Source organism: Petromyzon marinus (genome assembly GCF_048934315.1).
Source record: "Petromyzon marinus isolate PM22_M1 ecotype Great Lakes invasive population chromosome 68 unlocalized genomic scaffold, UKy_Petmar_22M1.pri1.0 chr68_unloc.1, whole genome shotgun sequence".
Classification (NCBI taxonomy): domain Eukaryota; kingdom Metazoa; phylum Chordata; class Hyperoartia; order Petromyzontiformes; family Petromyzontidae; genus Petromyzon; species Petromyzon marinus.
The window spans coordinates 5,517,084-5,537,279 of record NW_027422597.1 but is presented as its reverse complement, the minus strand read 5'-3'; the positions used below and the strand labels follow the sequence as shown (position 1 = coordinate 5,537,279).

Here is a 20,196-nt window from a genome sequence, read left to right as displayed (position 1 = left end):
TAAGAAAAGTCGTCTCGGGTGTGGACCAATCAAATTCAAGGACAGAACATATCATTATCATTATCAGAGTTGCCTCTTTTTTGTTTGCATTTTGACTGCTTGTGTTGTGGTTATTGCAAACATGCCTTGTATATAGGTGTCAGTTTTTGTGCCAGATGAAAGGGGAAAACCTATTACTATTATTATAATATGACAACAATTGGTGCGATTATTCGCAAATGGAAAAAAAAATAACACAAAAGAACTGTCAATCTCCCTCGGACTGGGGCTCCATGCAAGATCTCACCTCGTGGAGTTGCAATGATCATGAGAACGGTGAGGAATCAGCCCAGAACTACACGGGAGGATATTGTCAATTATCTCAAGGCAGCTCGGACCATAATCACCAATAAATCAATTGGTAACACACTACGCCGTGAAGGACTGAAATCCTGCAGTGCCCGCAAGGTCCCCCTGCTTAAAAAAGCACATAGACATGCCCGTCTGAAGTTTGCCAATGAACATCTGAATGATTCGGAGGACAACTGGGTGAAAGTGTTGTGGTCAGATGAGACCAAAATGGAGCTCTTTGGCATCAACTCAACTCTCCGTGTTTGGAGGAGGAATGCTGGCTATGACCCCAATAACACCATCCCCACCGTCACACATGGGGGTGGAAACATTATGCTTTGGGGGTGTTTTTCTGCTAAGGGGACAGGACAACTTCACCGCATCAAAGGGACGATGGACGGGGCCATGTACCGTCAAATCTTGGTTGAGAACCTCCTTCCCACAGCCAGGGCATTGAAAATGGGTCGTGGATGGGTAGTCCAGCATGACAACGACCCAAAGCACACGGCCATTGCAACAAAGGAGTGGCTCAAAAAAAGCAGTTTAAGGTCCTGGAGTGGTCTAGCCAGTCTCCAGACCTTAATCCCATGGAAAATCTATGGAGGGAGCTGAAGGTTCGAGTTGCCAAACGTCAGCCTCGAAACCTTAATGACTTGGAGAAGATCTCCAAAGAGGAGTGGGACAAAATTCCTCCTGAGATGTGTGCAAACCTGGTGGCCAACTCCAAGAAACGTCTGACCTCTGTGATTGCCAACAAGTGTTTTGCCACCAAGTACTAAGTCATCTATTGCAGAGGGGTCAAATACTTATTTCCCTCATTAAAATGCAAATCAATTCATGACACCTTTGACATGCGTTTTTCCGGATTTTTTTGTTGTTATTCTGTCTCTCACTGTTCAAATAAACCTACCATTAAAATTATAGACTGATCATTTCTTCGTCAGTGGGCAAACGTACAAAATCAGCAGGGGATCAAATACTTTTTTCCCTCACTGTATTTGTATATTACATGTTCTCCTCGTGGTCGCGTGGATTTTTAACTGAGTCCTCCAATTTCTCCTTCTACATTTAGAATAAACATTCGTTTACAGTATTTGGCTGCTATAAATGTCCACGTGATAATATACTTCGGTGAACTATCATGTGCCCAGGTCACTTCTGAAAAAAAGCTTGACAGCTCAGTAGGCTTTAACTGGTAAAATGTAATTTACATGTTCTCTTCAGGATTGATCAAGTCTGGTGGTGATTAATAACCTCAGCTTGTAAATTCCACAAGAAGAGATGTAAATGTAGGATACTGAAAAACTATAAGAAGAAGTGGTCCTATCAGAGGTGGAAAGATGTTGCGTTAATTTATTTACCATTTAAAACAATTAAAACCATTCTAAACTTGTATCTGAAAAACAGGAATATTGTTTAAAAGTACTGTTCTGACTCTGATCTGAGCGTATCCATTTAGACTGTGAACCTTGGCTCATAAATTAAGTCGAAACGTAGGGCCATCATCCGGTATTCTACACATTTATTGGGCGCGATCTTCACCACAGTGGAGTTGTGAAGGATCTATCACAGGGTAAAATGTAAAATACTAACAAAATACAACAGTCATTAGCTGACTGGACAAAAACAAAACTGCTATATTAAACAGGTACACATATTCTTGGCTCTTTCGGTAAAGTCACGAAGGGAAACAATAAAATAATAAAAATATAAAACAATAAAATTCTCACAACGTTTCGACTGCAACACAAGCAATCATCATCAGGTGTGAAAACCACAGCAAAAAAATTTGAAAAAAGTTACTTTTTTACGTTAGCACCACGTAGAGCGATTTCACAGTTTGTTCAGATGGACGAGTCCATCTATGTTCGGAAAAAAGGAAAACCGCCACTTCAATTTTTTTTGCTGTGGTTTTCACACCTGATGATGATTTCTTGTGTTGCAGTCGAAACGTCGTGAAAATTGTATTGTTTTATATTTTTTATTATTTTATTGTTTCCCTTCTACGTGACTTTACCGAAAGAACCAAGAATATTAATCCCTGCAGTCGCGAAAGCTTTAAATCAAAAAGTGCATTTATCTTAAGCACGCTTCAGCCAAACTTCACCACTGTACATAGTGCGTTATAACAAAGGGCTTATGATAGAGGCAGACTTCATCGTCCTCGCTCCAGAGAGCCTTGGACTCATCCTCAAAGATACTGTAAGGGAATTGTTTCACACACGATTGCCATCAGTCTTCAATTTTAAATTAGCTGGTCATTACATGGAATTTACAAGTACACTTATGTCATCTACACCAGTAATAGCAATTACTCGCAACTATTGTGTCTTCAGGGCTATAAGTTGACTGAATAAATAATTGAGTTCGTTCATAGCTTCAAAAACGTTTCGACTACCTCATCAAAAAGGTGGGCCCCACACTCTGCCTAGTTATGATATTGTGGACACTCAACCTGAATATAAAATGCAATCCCACTTGACTGTGCAAACTCTTGTAAATGACCATGTCTGTAATACCTGTAAATTTTAATAAGCAGAACTGTGACTTTTATGTTTGGTAATTTACTAATATTCAATTTATCTTGCTTTTGGATCAAGCAAAGAGGGGATTTACTGAAGGTAAGTTCTGTACAAAACTATTTTCTTCAAGAGCATTAAAATGTCATCACTCGTTTATAAATTTTGGAACTGGGAGGGTGAAACTTTTTTCCTGACTCAATCAGAGGCTCCTTTAGCAATGCTTGCTGTGCATGGACAGTGCTTTAACTTTGAAATGCGACATTTCCATTTTTACATATATTTTAAGTATAAATAGTTATATAGTAGCTGTTCGGTAACTTGAATATGTCAATATATGATTACATTTCAATGACACATTAAATCAACACTAAAATTAAACTACTCTCTGCTAACAATAAAAAATGCTCAATGTTTAAATTAATAACTATTTGTAAAACGTATCTGTGTTCGGAAGTATGTTATTCTCCAAATGAGTGTGTGTACCTGGCTGCAGCATCGATCAGAAATGCAGACGATATTAAAAAAAATTGGAATAAAATCTAGAACGCTAATGAATAATTGCGATGTGCGTGCTGGGAGTTACATTAAAACACATAGAAACGTGTAGATTAGAGAGCATACTCAGGTGAAAGACGCCTCCTTGATTAAAACGTCAGGCAGGACTCGTCACGAGAAAAGATGACTACCAATTAACAAAAGTTTGATGTAATGGCAACCAGAGCAGACAAGGCAACCAGAGCAGAGAAGGCACCCAAGAAGATGACCTCTGTGGAGAATGAGTGGTAAAATCAGACTGTGTGCAGGACACGAGACAGATGGCATTGGCTGCAGGATGATTTGCCCGTAAACAGCAGCGCGTGGGTTTGATCCAGATGCCGACCCTGACGCCTGTATATTTGTAGTTTACATGTTCTCCTCGTGGTCGCGTGGATTTTTATCTGGGTCCTCCAATTTCTTCCTCCATGTTTAGAATAACATTCGTTTACAGTATTTTGCTGCTATAAATGTCCGCATGATAATATTCTTCGATGAGCTATCATGTGGCCAGGTCACTTGTGAAAAAAAGCTTGACAGCTCAGTAGGCTTTAAATGGTAAAATGTAGTTTACATGTTCTCCTCAGGATTGATCAAATCTGGTGGTGATTAATAACCTCAGTTTGTAAATTGCGCAAGAAGAGATGTAAATGTAGGATTCTGAAAGACTATAAGAAGAAGTGGTCCTATCAGAGGTGGAAACATGTTGCGTTAATTTATTTACCATTTAAAATAATTAAAACCATTCTAAACTTGTATCTGAAAAACATGAATATTGTTTAAAAGTACTGTTCTGACTCTGATCTGAGCGTATCCATTTAGACTGTGAACCTTGGCTCATAAATCCAGTCGTTACGTAGGGCCATCATCCGGTATTCTACACATTTATTGGGCGCGATCTTCACCACAGTGGAGTTGTGAAGGATCTATCACAGGGTAAAATGTATAATACTTACAAAAAACAAGTCATTAGCTGACTGACAAAAAACAAAACTGCTATAATAAACAGGTACACTTATCTTAAGCACGCTTCAGCCAAACTTCACCACTGTACCTAGTCTACAGTAAAGACTGAGCTAATTATCACTGCCGATACGTTATAACAAAGGGCTTATGATAGAGGCAGACTTCATCGTCCTCGCTCCAGAGAGCCTTGGACTCATCCTCAAAGATAATGAAAGGGAATTATTTCACACCCGTTTGCCATCAGTCTTCAATTTTAAATTAGCTGGTCATTACATGGAATTTACAAGTACACTTATGTCATCTACACCAGTAATAGCAATTACCCACAACTATTGTGTCTCCAGGGCTACAAGTTGACTGGATAAATACTTCTCTTCGTTCATAGCTTAAAAAACGTTTCGACTACCTCATCAAAAAGCAGGGCCCCTCACTCTGCCTAGTTATGTTACTGGGGACACTCAACCTGAATAGAAAATTCAAACCCGCTTGACTGTGCAAACTCTTGCAAATGACCGTGTCTGTAATACCTGTGATTATTAAACAGCAGAACTGTGACTTTTATGTTTGGTAATTTACTAATATTCAATTTCTCTTGTTTGTGGATGAAGAAAAGAGGGCTCTTAATGAAGGTAAGTTCTATACAAAAGATTTTCCTCAAGAGCATTAAAATGTCATCACTCATTTATAAATCTTGGAACTGGGAGGGTGAAACTTTTTCCGTGACTCAATCAGAGGCTCCTTAGCAATGCTTGCTGTGCATGCACAGTGCTTTAACTTTGAAATGCGACATTACAATTTTTACATATTTTAAAAGTATCAATATTTATACAGTAGCTGTTCGGTAACTTGAATATTTCAATATATGATTACATTTCAATGGCACATTAAATCAACACTGAAATTAAACTACTCTCTGCTAATAATTAAAAACGCTCAATGTTTAAATTCATAACAATTTGTAACACGTATCTGTGCTCAGAAGTATATTATTCTCCAAATGAGTGTGTGTACCTGGCTGCAGCATCGATCAGAAATGCAGACCATATTAAATAATTTGGAATAAAAACTAGAACGCTAATGAATCATCGCTATGTCTATGCTTGGAGTTACATTAAAACACAGAGAAACGTTTAGATTAGAGAGCATACGCAGGTGAAAGACGCCTCCTTGATTAAAACGTTAGGCAGGACTCGTCACGAGAAGAGATGACTACCAATTAACAAACGTTTGATGTAATGGCAGCCAGAGCAGAGAAGGCACCCAAGAAGACGACCTCTGTGGAGAATGAGTGGTAAAATCAGCCTGTGTGCAGGACACGAGACAATTGGCAGTGGCTGCAGGATGATTTGCCCGTAAACAGCAGCCCGTGGGTTTTATCCAGATGCCGACCCTTACGCCTGTATATTTGTAGTTTACATGTTCTCCGTATGGTCGCGTGGACTTGTATCTGGGTCCTCCAATTTCTCCCTCCACATTTATAAGAAACATTAGTTTACAGTATTTGGCTGCTATAAATGTCCGCGTGATAACATACTTCGATGAGCTCTCATGTGGCCAGGTCACTTCTGAAAAAAAGCTTGACAGCTCAGTAGTCTTTAACTGGTAAAATGTAGTTTACATGTTCTCCTCAGGATTGATCAAGTCTGGTGGTGATTAATAACCTCAGCTTGTAAATTGCGCAAGAAGAGATATAAATGTAGGATACTGAAAAACTATAAGAAGAAGTGGTCCTATCAGAGGGGGAAACATGTTTCGTTAATTTATTTAACATTTAAAACAATTTAAACCATTCTAAGCTTGTATTTGAAAAACAGGAATATTGTTTAGAAGTACTGTTCTGACACTGATGTACATGATCTGAGCGTATCCATTTAGACTGTGAACCTTGGCTCATAAATCCAGTCGAAACGTACTGCCATCATCCGGTATTCTACACATTTATTGGGCGCGATCTTCACCACAGTGGAGTTGTGAAGGATCTATCACAGGGTAAAATGAATAATACTAACAAAATACAACAGTCATTAGCTGACTGGACAAAAAACAAAACTGCTATAATAAACAGTTACACTTATCTTAAGCACACACTAGCAATACCTCAACACTGTAGCTAGTGTACAGTTAAGACTGAGCTGAAATATCACTGCCCATGCGTTATAATGAAGGGCTTTGGCGAGAGGCAGACTTCATCGTCCTCGCTCCAGAGAGCCCTGGACTCATCCTCAAAGATGATGAAAAGGGAACTATTTTACGCACGTTTCCGATCAGTCTTCAACTTTAAATTAGCTGGTCATTCAATGGAATTTACAACTACACTTATGTCACCTACACCAGTAACAGTAATTTCTCACAACTATTGTGTCTCCAGGGCTACAAGTTGACTGGATTAATACATAAGTTAAGAGATTAAAAACGTGCCGACTCCCTCATTAGAAAGATGGGCCCGTCAATCTGCCTGGTTATGTTACCAGGGACCCGTCAATCTGAATAGACCATTCAAACCTGCTTGACTGTGCAAACTATTGTTAATGACCGTGTCTGATATACTTGTTATTTAGAATCAGCCGAACTATTACTTTTATGTTTGTTAATTAACAAATATTTAATTTCTTTTGTTTTTAGATTTAACCAAAATGGCTCTTTTACGAGGTACGTTCTGTCCACAATTTTTTTTTTCATTTGCATTAAAATGTCATCGCTCATTTACAAATCTTTGAATGTGGGGCTGAAACTGTTTTTGAAATTCAATCACATGGGCACGATATAAAATAATAACAATCATGAGCGGATTTGCTGCCTTGGATGAAGACATCCTGTGCATTATATTTTCTGCTGTTTTTTACTCAAGAATTACCTAAACTATAACATAGATGACTTTACTATTTCTACAACCACTAGGCAATAACCACACGGGGTCCAAACGGATCGATTTGATAATATAGACGAATCATTATTCACGTATTTAAATCACAGTCGACAAATCATGATATACCTTGATTTGCAAGACAAATAGACACAGACGTCCGATTGAAGCTGGAAGAGCCTGACGCGCTTTTAAGTTCTTTGCTGCTGGTGGGCAGCCCAAGATGGGATCTGCAATAGCGGTAAATAAAAGAGGACAATACTCAGATAAATTAACCACTGCAGTGTATAACCATATGTTCTCCATGATTCACTGCATGTAGCATGCCCTGTGCTAAACTGTTTGCTAATTGTGTTGATGTGTTTGTTTTATGTCAGAGCAAGACAGCGCCTTACTATCTGCTGGTAAGTTTTCCATGTACGCTGTGGCTGAGAAGTTAATAACAGAGAATCTATTTTTCTCTCCAGAGCATGGTTTATTACATAACGAGCTTCGCTATGCTCTGGGCAGTAAATTCTGAATTTTCATTCGTCGTATTTAAAATACAGAGTAATGTGAAAGTATATATACATTACAAATTGTGTGCTATCAATTGCTACAACATTCATAATTTCGTTAATCTTGTAGATTTTATTCATTTTTATTAGAAGTAATCACTGTATTGCTTTATTGTAAGCACTTCGTGGTCACTAAATGTTAATGTTGTTATTAGAACAAGCGCGACTCAAGAATTATACAGGTAAGTTATCTATGCGCATGATCCCACAAAGCACATTCCAAATTGTGTCTGTCACACATTGAGATAGGTCACCTAGTGAGACATCTCCACGGCTACGGCCTCTCTTGCTGAGCAACACACTGTACAGTATTTTTCTCAACCCTCACGTTGTTGACAAAAGTGCGGTATTTCCTACATCCGCATGGTGTCATAGCAGCTACAATGCACTGCTTCTTTATTCTTCGTCTCTCGCGACATTCGGGTGTCGCTTTGCACGATCCAATTTCAGCAATTACCACCACTCTCGTCCACGACCTGTATTTTGTCAATTTGGTACAGATCCACAATCAATAGCTCTGCTAAGTGTACATATTATGTTGTGTTTTATTTGTCTACACATTGTTTACTTTCATGTTTAAGACGTCGGCTTTCGCTACCAATATCATCCATAATAGAGGTTTTTGGGTTAGATCGCGTTAATATATAAATGTGTCGTTAAAACCCGCCAACACCCGACACAGCCAACTAGTAAGGGTTGTCACGTAAACAGAACGTGCCAATTCGTCACTAGTACAGCACACCGGTGTGTTGGAGAGCTAAGCCGCAACATTTACAAACTGAGTACGACGTTTCACCAGTAATTAGAATGATGATGAGGCTAGCAACCAGAGAGGATTTTTCGATTTAAAGCTTTCGTGACTGCAATGATTCATCTTCTTTGGTTCTTTCGGTAAAGTCACGTAGAATGAGAATAAAATAATAAATTGATAAAATAAAATAACACAATAATATTCTCACGACGTTTCGGCCACAACACAAGCGGCCTTCATCAGGTGAAGGGACGAGACTGTCTGGTAGGACAGCGCTGGAGTGAAAGAGCCACGTTCAGATCACGACTTTTAAGCTGTGTGCGAGGAAACAAAGCGCCTTGACAAAGGAATTAGCATATAATTTAGCATTGAAATGGCTGAGTGATTAGCTTGTGACTGGTCACAGAAATAGCTATGTTAAAAGTTAAAGCATACACATCTGCAGAGGCACCCCTTGACAAAGGAATTAGCATAGAATTTTGCATTGAAATAGCTAAGTTAAAGCATACACATCCGCAGAGGCACCCCTTGACAAAGGAATTAGCATAGAATTTAACATTGAAATAGCTGAGTGATTAGCTTGTAACTGGTCACAGAAATAGCTACGTTAAAGTCAGAGCATACACATTCACCGAGGCACTTAGTACAAATCAAACAGGAGAATTTAGCATTGAAATAACTAGGCGAATTTAGCATTGAAATAACTGAGTGATTAGCTAGTGACTGGTCACAGAAATGACTATGTTGAAGTCAAGGCCTACACATCTGAGCTATTCACAGTACTATATAGTGAACCAATAAAAAACTAAAATATAAATTACCTTAATGTTATCAATGAACTCTATATTCTCCAATCATTTTTCGCCATATAGCATTGTGATATATAACGACTTATTGTTGGTAGCTTAGCTATTTCTGTGACCAATTACAAGCTAATCACTCAGCTATTTCAATGCTAAATTCTATGCTAATTCCTTTGTCAAGGGGTGCCTTTGCGAATGTGTATGCTTTAACTTAGCTATTTGAATGCTAAATTCTATGCTAATTCCATTGTCAAGGGGTGCCTCTGCGGATGTGTATGCTTTAACTTTTAACATAGCTATTTCTGTGACCAGTCACAAGCTAATCACTCAGCCATTTCAATGCTAAATTATATGCTAATTCCTTTGTCAAGGCGCTTTGTTTCCTCTCACACAGCTTAAAAGTCGTGATCTGAACGTGGCTCTTTCACTCCAGCGCTGTCCTACCAGACAGTCTCGTCCCTTCACCTGATGAAGGCCGCTTGTGTTGTGGCCGAAACGTCGTGAGAATATTATTGTGTTATTTTATTTTATCAATGTATTATTTTATTCTCATTCTACGTGACTATACCGAAAGAACCAAAGAAGATGAACCAGAGAAGAGTTGTGTTTAAGCGAGAAGACAGAGCATTGTGTAACAGCGTGGGGTGTGTATTGCATATAGTGTACAAAGTGTGCTCGTTAAATTAAATAATTGCCTCCAAGAGATACATCTCCAAGTCAGTCACTGCACATGTGTAGATTATTACCTAATTTGTGTATTCATGAAAATAGTATTAATTCAATGATGTACATTTCCAAGCTCTTTTTGTCAAGGTCTAAATAAAAAAATGTGTGTGCTGTTGAATATATATTGATTGTATCTTTCCTTACATAATAACTTCAATGTTTTTTTTGTTTGCGTATGTGTTCTTGTCTGATTGCACAAGTAACTTAATGTAATTTTTTTTCACCAGATGAAGAACGGTTAAGACTACTCAAATGTATGTATTCTGCGTGTGCACTGTCTTGAATGGGTTCCAGCTAAAATGTTTATTATGTTCCTCAGAAGAGTTCTTTTTGCTTAATGATCTATTTTTCTTAACTATTTACAGCTTGAAGTAAGAATATTTCTAATGGCATTCGAGTTAATAGGAAGAAAAATATTTGAGCTGAACACAGCCCCAATTGCACGTGTGATTTGTAACTTTTATCCTTACCCATGGAGTGATAGTTCAATTTGAATGTGTTAGCTTGGGTATTAATGTACTAATGCAATTTGAACAGATACACAGCTTTCTCTGGTGTGGACCAATCAGTTTCAAGGACATTGCATATATTATTAGTGTTTTTTTTTGCATTCTGACAACAAGTATTGTGGTTAATGCAGACATGATTCCTTGTTAAAGGTTTAAGTTTGGTGTTTTAAGATCTTAATACCTGTTTTGTTGCCAGAAAAAAAAGGGAAAACCTATTCTCATATTTTGGTACTGGCAAAGGAGGTCCCATGGTGTGTATAGATTATTTGGCTACTATAAATGTTCACGTGATAAGCTACTTCGTTGAGTTCTCATTTGTGGCCAGTTCGCTTCTGAAAAATAATATAATAGCTCAATGGGCTTTACCCGGCAAAATACAAAAAAACTGCTTAGTTTTTTTTTCTGATTTGCTTACCTTTCTTATACTTTGCAATACTATAATATGTTTGTATCGCTTGTTGTTTTAACGTTCTGACCCGCCCTACTGGACATCTTTGAAAAATAGCTTTTTATATCCTAGTATTCCTCCAGTATAAATGAATATTATGATTCTAATAAATCTAAAGGGCCAAATTAATGCGGCTATTTGATATATGTGTCAACCCCTTATAAGTGCCGACCTTATTCCAGACTGACTCAGCCCTTGTTGGTCACCCGTGCCTTTATAAATCTCAACATTCATCCTACAAAGTTCCAACACATGGGAGAAACAAAAAAATAGACAAAACATGTTTTGCCCATATTGAAACGGCTGTACGCCGTATGGACCCGACGACTTAATTTTCCTTTACGAGAACACAGGTAAACCGTATGGGTTGACAGGTATGCTATTTTGGCTATCGTTCCATCACTTCAGGTTTACACAAGTAGAGTGTACGGGTAAATACCCTCCCACCCCCTTTCTGTCACGTGGCATTGATTCAACCTATAATAGGGTAACGTTGAGGGAATTGACCTTCCTCAGAGTAAACAGAGCAGAGAGACACACTTATATTAAATTATTATTTGACTTTTGTCATTTGAGTTTCAGCTTTATGTATTTAACACTTATATTATTACTTATATATTTCTATTATGAGGCCTCAATTATGGACGTCATGAAATATTTTGAGAAATACACTTCATATTTCTTTACCAAACTAGTTGCAGCTGTGCTAACTTAATTGTCAACATTATAAAACTAAAGTATTATGATGGACATAATACGCCAACAGCATCACGCGTCCCGTAATAACCATGAGTCTAAGATAGCTTAGTGGTAATCTCATATCATAAATTAGTTATACATATAGTGGGTGCTGTTCACATTTATACCACATTTTTTTGTCAAAGAAAAACATTTCCGGTGAATTGTGCATTTGTTGAAAATTTCTTCCCTGATCCAAAATCACATTGTCAGCAGATACGTATATTTCGACAAAGATTGGCAGTTGTGATAGCCCAAGCAAACACGTCTAACATGCACATGCTACAGTGAGGGAAAAAAGTATTTGATCCCCTGCTGATTTTGTACGTTTGCCAACTGACAAAGAAATTATCAGTCTATAATTCTAATGGTAGGTTTATTTGAACAGTGAAAGACAGAATAACAACAAAAATCCAGAAAAACGCATGTCAAAAATGTTATAAATTGATTTGCATTTTAATAAAGGAAATACGAATTTGACCCCTCTGCAAAACATGACTTAGTACTTGGTGGTAAAATCCTTGTTGGCAATCACAGAGGTCAGACGTTTCTTGTAGTTGGCCACCAGGTTTGCACACATCTCAGGAGGGATTTTGTCCCACTCCTCTTTGCAGATCTTCTCCAAGTCATTAAGGTTTCGAGGCTGACGTTTGGCAACTCGAACCTTCAGCTCCCTCCACAGATTTTGTATGGGATTAAGGTCTGGAGACTGGATAGGCCACTCCAGGACCTTAATGTGCTTCTTCTTGAGCCACTCCTTTGTTGCCTTGGCCGTGTGTTGTCCTGATGGAATACCCATCCACGACCCATTTTCAATGCCCTGGCTGAGGGAAGGAGGTTCTCACCCAAGGTTTGATGGTACATGGTCCCGTCCATCGTCCCTTTGATGCGGTGAAGTTGTCCTGTCCCCTTAGCAGAAAAACACCCCCAAAGCATAATGTTTCCACCTCCATGTTTGACGGTGGGGATGGTGTTCTTGGGGTCATAGGCAGCATTCCTCCTCCAAACACGGCGAGTTGAGTTGATGCCAAAGAGCTCCATTTTGGTCTCATCTGACCACAACCCTTTCACCCAGTTGTCCTCTGAATCATTTAGATGTTCATTGGCAAACTTCAGATGGGCATGTATATGTGCTTTCTTGAGCAGTGGGACCTTGCGGGCGCTGCAGGATTTCAGTCCTTCATGGCATAGTGTGTTACCAATTGTTTTCTTGGTGACTATGGTCCCAGCTGCCTTGAGTTCATTGGCAAGATCCTCCCGTGCAGTTCTGGGCTGATTCCTCACCGTTCTCATGATCATTGCAACTCCACGAGTTGAGATCTTGCATGGAGCCCCAGGCCGAGGGAAATTGACAGTTCTTTTGTGTTTCTTTCATTTGCAAATAATCGCACCAACTGTTGTCACCTTCTCACCAAGCTGCTTGGCAATGGTCTCCTAGCCCATTCCAGCCTTGTGTAGGTCTACAATCTTGTCCCTGACATCCTTGGAGAGCTCGTTGGTCTTGGCAATGGTGGAGAGTTTGGAATCTGATTCATTGATTGCTTCTGTGGACAGGTGCCTTTTATACAGGTAACAAGCTGAGATTAGGAGCACTCCCTTTAAGAGTGTGCTCCTAATCTCAGCTCGTTACCTGTATAAAAGTCACTTGGGAGCCAGAAATCTTTCTGATTGAGAGGGGGTCAAATACTTATTTCCCTCATTAAAATGCAAATCAATTTATAAAAATTTTGACATGCGTTTTTCTGGATTTCGTTTTTGTTATTCTCTCTCTCACTGTTCAAATAAACCTATAATTAAAATTATAGACTGATTATTTATTTGGCAGTCGGAAAACGTACAAAATCAGCATGGGGTCAAATACTTTTTTCCCTCACTGTATAGGAAGGCCAGTGATTGGGCCTATGATGGATTCCTATGCAAACTGCATTGGTTTGTGCAACCCAAGCCCCTAGAGGATCGTTGTGATTGAGGTCCATCCACATAATGCCCTCTATTGTCCCGTGCCTTGAGAGACTCGATCATTATTCGTATGGCGCGGCAGTGCTGTGATTATAATCTAATTATAATTTGCCCAATCACGTGGTATTGTTGGCAAACTCTGCATAAGCGTCTCATTGAAACTCATGAAGCAGGTTCATTATTTTGATTTAAAGCTTTCGTGACTGCAGGGATTCATATTCTTGGATTTAGATTTTTATTATTTTATTGTTTCCCTTCTACGTGACTTTACCAAAAGAGTATTGTTTTATGTTTTTATTATTTTATTGTTTCCCATCTACGTGACTTTACCGAAAGAACCAAGAATATAGGTTAATTATTATTCATGGACAACGAAATAATGATGTGCATCTCATGCAACACGCACCTGCTATTTTTCCACTTATTATAGTCTTCGTCTTTTATTATTACTATGCATAGAGTAATTTCAGTAATGAATGGTGAAAATATGCTTGTTTAACTTGATGATGACCATAATAATTTGTGATATTGTACTTGTAAAATACATGTAGTATTGCTTTTTTTTTTCTGCAGATGGATGCTCACCAACTCTGAAACCGAACATAGCCCATCATAGTCTAAACATTTCTTCAGATCTAAGAACGTTGACACGGACTCCCGTCTCTAAAGGTCACCATGTTCGTGAAAAGATGTTTGCCATCCATTACCAATCCCTGTGCTCTGAGAGCTTCTCATCGGGTCAGCACTACTGGGAGGTGGACATGAATAATTCAGGGTTATGTCGAGTTGGTGCTGCATACGGGAACATCCCACAGTCCATCTTAGGATTGACTGAGAAGTCATGGTGTTTAATTAAAAGTCACGACACATATTATGTACAGCATGGTTTTGTAGAGACTTCACTGTCTGTGAGAGAGTCTCCACAGAGAGTCGGTATTCACATTGACTGGGAGAATGGGATGATGTCGTTTTACAACACCGACTCCATGCTACTTTTACACAGATTTTCCCATCAGTTCTCTGAGCCTCTCTACCCAGCACTATATATTGGCAGTGTTGATGGATCATTGACAATTATTGATCTGAGCGTAGTGGATGAGCATAGTGATTGTGAAGTACTTGAATAACAGTCACTACACATAACACATTTACCATTATTTATAGTCAGTAGAAGTACAATGACAGGGTGCCACCTGTTGGCCAGGAGGGGTAATTTCGAGTATTGTTGCGTTATATTATAACCAATTAGAAGGGGGGCGTATCTGGGTTAAAGGTAAAAGGAAGGGTCAGTCGGGAAGCTCCGGGAACCTGCTCGAAGGTTCTAGAAGGGAGTGTGGCCGGAGGCGGGGCCTGGCCACACCTGGAACCATATAGGGGGGACGTGACCGAAGGTTCGGGGCTGTCGTGGGGTCCCGGGTCCTGGCTGTGTCGCTGCTCGCCATCCGGCCGCATGGCGGATCCTTTGCACGGCTCCCATCGCCGTCGTCGCTACATTAGTCAGCCAGCTATGTAGTTAGACTCCGACAATAGGGCTATGTAGAAAGGTCGGCTGTGTGTAGTTATGTAGATACGTTTCCATATGTCGCCTAGTGATTGTGCTCAAGTGTGAGAAATAAATAAGAAGCCCTCTCCACGTTGTGTATCAGCAGTCACTCACTACATAAGGATAATCATTCAGCAGAAATGGAAAAAAACACTGCTGAATGGTCTCTGCATGGTGTCACCATTTAATGGAAGTGCTTTTGCGGTTCTTTGGTGGATCTGCTGAGCCTGCACTAAATCTGTACCTAAGAATAAATGAAAGTGAACTTGGCAGGAATTTGTGATATTCCTGGGTTTTTTATAGAGCCACCGAAATAGAGAAATTATTCTCTCGACATTTAAACGAAAAATATGAATGATATTGTTTTAGAAATGAATGCTATATGGGACGCTTGTTTCAAACTAACGATATCAACATACATTAATATATTTTTCCATTTATTAAATTGAACTTCGTATATTTGGAAATACGAATATTCTCTTTCAGATAATATATTTAGGGCCTACATTATTGAATAATGCATTAATACAAGTGTCAGAATCACCACAGGCACTTACGATTAGCATGGTTGGTTATGTACGTTGCGAAAGAAGTTCAACATACATATTATTTACTTATTGATATTGTGTTACTTAACCAATGTGTAATTTACAGCAGCATTTTATCCAAGCAGGCAAACTCTGTACAAATTTTGAATAAAATAGTTGCATCAGTATAAGCACACGTTGCTATGTGGCCTTGTGTTATAGGCAGGATGCAAGAGTACTTAACATGAACTGTGGGGTATATATGGCACAAAACAGCAACAATGCGTAACACACATTATGCACTGGTTTGGTGTATTGTGGATCTGATATTTATTTGTTTTGTAGACATATTGGGTGTGCCGAGGTCACGTCTCTATACGATGGGCGACTCCGTGTGGTCCTCCAGGATGTGGCATTCATTTCCACGGAACGTTCATTCACTCTGCTGACTCCCCCCCTTGATTTATTGAAATCGCGCCTTAAAATACAACTTAATTTTAAGGACGTTTTCTACTTCTTGTGTCCTTTGTTTTGGGGTTGGATTGTATTTGTATAAGTCTGGGTGTGTGTTTGTACAACGCCTTGTGATCTGGGCGTGAAACATGCTTTAGTGGTGGAAATTATGAATATAATTGTCTGAACTTACGTGTATACATTGCATTGTAATTTGCCTTATCGTTTATTGTAAAAGATACGTTTTATGGGATTGGAAATATCGATGTTTTAAATACGGCAAAATATTATCCCGCCGAGTTAATTAGGATGAGATCCTTTCTGGTTATGGGAGGTGGTCGACAGACTGCACATAAACGTAACGTTGTAGAGCATTGGCACGTAAGTAACACCTAACACGAAAATAATTAACATATGATACATTACTATTCAAAATTACCAGATTAATACAACTTAAAAATGTCATCCTTAGAATCGAAACATAAACACCATAATTATAAAGCAGAAGATGAATTATGGGTTTTATTGGACGTGGAAGGCTGAATATATTTTATGACGAGCATAAGTAATAAATGTTGTCTATTGTTAAATATATTGTTATTAAAAAAAGAGCACGAACTGTACTAAAGGAGAGCACGTTGACGCGTCCCAGCCCACAGGTTCACCCATGTGTGTGCGACTCAACTCGTGTCCATAGCTTTAGCATTGGCAGTGCCCAGCAATTGTGTGACCATGCTACATTGGACGCGGATAGCGTTACACTTACAATATAGAATTCCCTACACGTGATCAGGATAGAACTTTACACTGTAGCTTCTGCAACTTCAGTGGCTTTTCCTTCAACCCAGGAGCACTGAGCTTGGGGTTTTGTCTGCGCAGTTTCTGTGACCCCTCCCTGCGTTACGGTTTTGTTCTTTGTACAGGGCTCATGTCGAGTTACAATAAAAACAAAAAAAGGAGATTTTCATATTTGCAATTGTTTTAGAGGTAATGTGTAAAAAGTTGTTGGTGAATACGTTGAGATAAGTAGGACTCGAAGAGAAGATCCACACAGAGGAGAGAACACCCACTGCACTCTACTGTGCCAATCAAGTCACTAACCGGAATCAACTCGGGGTAAATAGTGACTCCATAACTACAGATCCATGGACTATCATCACGGTTAAGATATAGTTATTAAATTTATTTATAATATTATGATGTTTATGATGATTGTCTGCTGCTGCTGTGTTCTGTACCCCGCTTTGAGATCATTGACGAAAAGCGCGATATGAATGGAACTAAATTTAAATTTAAAGCTTTCGTGACTGCAGGGATTCATTTTCTTGGTTCTTTCGGTAAAGTCACCACGTATAAGGGAAACAATAAAATAATATTGTTTTATATTTTTATTATTTTATTGTTTCCCTTCTACGTGACTTTACCGAAAGAACCCAGAATATGAATGGAACTATTATAATTATGTGCTGAGCTGTCACCTGACGGGACCAGAATACTTGGCAGTCGGTATGTATGAGAAGATCGCGTCTACACTTTGTCACCACTGATACCAGAAGCGTCGCTGTGCTGTGATTAACGGCCCGCGACTGCATCAGCACTCGTATGGGGCTGTCGTTCATCAGATGTCAGCTGCCACTGCTGGCGTGTGGCTGTTTCGCTGCGGCATGGCGCTGTGAACATCTATCTGCACTGCACTGACTCCGATGAAGGATACTGGACGGACTGTGTATTAAGTCCATGAATTACGAAGTACCACAACTACTTCGTGTCTGTGGTATCACTGACCAGAAGAGATGCGTTCTAGTGTCAATCGCTGTGGCAATACCCCAGTGTAGCTATCCAGAACAGCCTTGGTTGCCTAGCGGTAGCTGAGACAACATTGTTTCACAGTGCATGTGAGTTCGAGAATGCACAAGGGCATAAGTGAGAGACTATGGGTTTGGGTGTTCAGTACTTTCCTTGGAGTTTTTTTGATACATTCAACCTTCTCCCCTTGCTCCATAAAGCTGCATAAGCGAGTGGTGGCCTGTCTAAAAAATTAAGACAAACCGCCCTTAGCCTTGTAAGCCCTCTTAGTTTTAAGCCCCGCAGAATTTAGTCCACTGAGGGGCTCAGCACTGCCCCAGTTCCGATTAAAATAATCCATTATATTCTCGTAAAATTCTCAAATATCTGGGCACGTCCAGAAGGCATTCAGTTATGTCTGTTCCATGCCTTGTGGTATCTAGGGCAATTAGTAGAGGAATTTGTGAATTTGGCTCTCCTGTCATTCGTCATGTAGGACCCATGCCTGAATTTGAACAAAATCATGTTTATCAGAAGGGACCTGCGGCCTGCTGTCTGGGCTCAACCATATTTGAGTCTATTTCGGGTGAGGAATTTCCTGTCTGAACAGCCTTTTCCCTCAGCTTTCTATTTTTGTGTCTAAACCCGGTCTCAATCTCTTTAAAAATCACGTGCTATGCCTGCACAAACTTTTGATTTCCTTTTTGTCCACCAGACCATCCAAGATGGGGTGAGTGCTGCCGTCAAAGTTTTTGTTTGTAGCTTTGGAGATGGTGTCTCTGATAGTTTGGTATCCTTATTTGGAAGGTCCCCAACCCTTTCCAAGCCTGTCGCTCTCCTGCCAGCCCAGTTAGCCCTTGTGCATTCTATTAGTTATTGGTTGCCCCACAGAGGCGATTGTCTATGAAGGAGTGGAATGAGAGTTGTCTTTGGTTGCATTTCCCCAAGGTGTTATAAACCGTCAATAATGGTTTCAGGACCCCGGATCTATCTTTGATAGCGTAGGTAAACCCAGCAAATAACCAGCGGCTCACCGATCCTTCTCCCACTTGTTACATGCCCTTTCTAGTTGATCTATTGTCTGACGTTCTAAAAGTGCTTGCTCACGGCTGGGCTTATGGCGTGGTACCTGGCTATTTTAATCCCCCTCACTCCCACCGAAGCCATGCGACCAAAGGCGCGTGAGTTGGTATGGTCGTGCACGCGTCATAAATAAATAAATAACAGCGAAGCTCCCACAAAAAGCACTAAATCGTGAATTAAACTAATTTAAAGTTTCGATTTTAAGCTTTCGTGACTACAAGGATTCATCTTCTTTGGTTCTTTCGGTAAAGTCACGTAGAATGAGAATAAAAAAATACATTTATAAAATAAAATAACGCAATAATATTCTCACGACGTTTCGGCCACAACACAAGCGGCCTTCATCAGGTGAAGGGGACGAGACTGTCTGGAGGACAGCGCTGGAGTGAGAAAGCCACGCTGAGATCACGACCTTTAAGCTGTGTGAGAAGAAACAAAGCGCCTTGAAAAAGGAATTAGCATATAATTTAGCATTGAAATGGCTGAGTGATTAGCTTGTGACTGGTCACAGAAAAGGCTATGTTAAAGTTAAAGCATACACATCCGCAAAGGCACCCCTTGACAAAGGAATTAGCATAGAATTTAGCGTTGAAATAGCTAAGTTAAAGTATACACATCTGCAGAGGCACTCCTTGACAAAGGAATTAGCATAGAATTTAGCATTGAAATAGCTGAGTGAATAGCTTGTAACTGGTCACAGAAATAGCTATGTTAAAGTCAGAGCATATACATTCACCGAGGCACCTAGTACAAATCAAACAGGAGAATTTAGCATTGAAATAACTGAGTGATTAGCTTGTGACTGGTCACAGAAATGGCTATGTTGAAGTTAAGGCCTACACATCTGAGCTATTCACAGTAACAGGGAATACAATACAATATATAATGAATACTATATAGTGAACCAATAAAAATACTAAAATATAAATTACCTCAATGTTATCAATAAACTCTATATTCTCCAATCAGCTAAGCTACCAACAATAAGTCGTTATATATCACAATGCTATATGTTGAAAAATGGGTGGATTCTTACCATCAACTTTAGCAACACGGATAGCTACAGGTCCCGTTCAGACGGACGAGTTCATCTCTGTTC

At 39.5% G+C, this 20,196-nt stretch overlaps 1 protein-coding gene across 4 annotated transcripts in view; it reads left to right on the top strand.

The window, feature by feature from the left end:
* The window catches only part of LOC116957998 (E3 ubiquitin/ISG15 ligase TRIM25-like), a 50,685-nt gene extending 33,090 nt beyond the window's left edge, over positions 1-17,595 (top strand). The window contains exons 8-15 of one of the 4 annotated variants that reach the window (XM_076058179.1): positions 2,931-2,951; positions 4,961-4,981; positions 6,975-7,001; positions 7,593-7,619; positions 7,928-7,954; positions 10,280-10,306; positions 14,280-14,444; positions 16,122-17,595. In XM_076058179.1, the coding sequence (XP_075914294.1) occupies positions 2,931-2,951; positions 4,961-4,981; positions 6,975-7,001; positions 7,593-7,619; positions 7,928-7,954; positions 10,280-10,306; positions 14,280-14,444; positions 16,122-16,225 (419 nt within the window). In that variant the 3' untranslated portion in view covers positions 16,226-17,595. Of the gene's footprint in view, positions 1-2,930; positions 2,952-4,960; positions 4,982-6,974; positions 7,002-7,592; positions 7,620-7,927; positions 7,955-10,279; positions 10,307-14,279; positions 15,968-16,121 lie in introns of those variants that run through there. The other 3 variants (XM_076058180.1, XM_032980461.2, XM_076058178.1) reach the window with 3 other exon arrangements.
* The last annotated feature ends 2,601 nt before the right edge of the window (positions 17,596-20,196 follow it).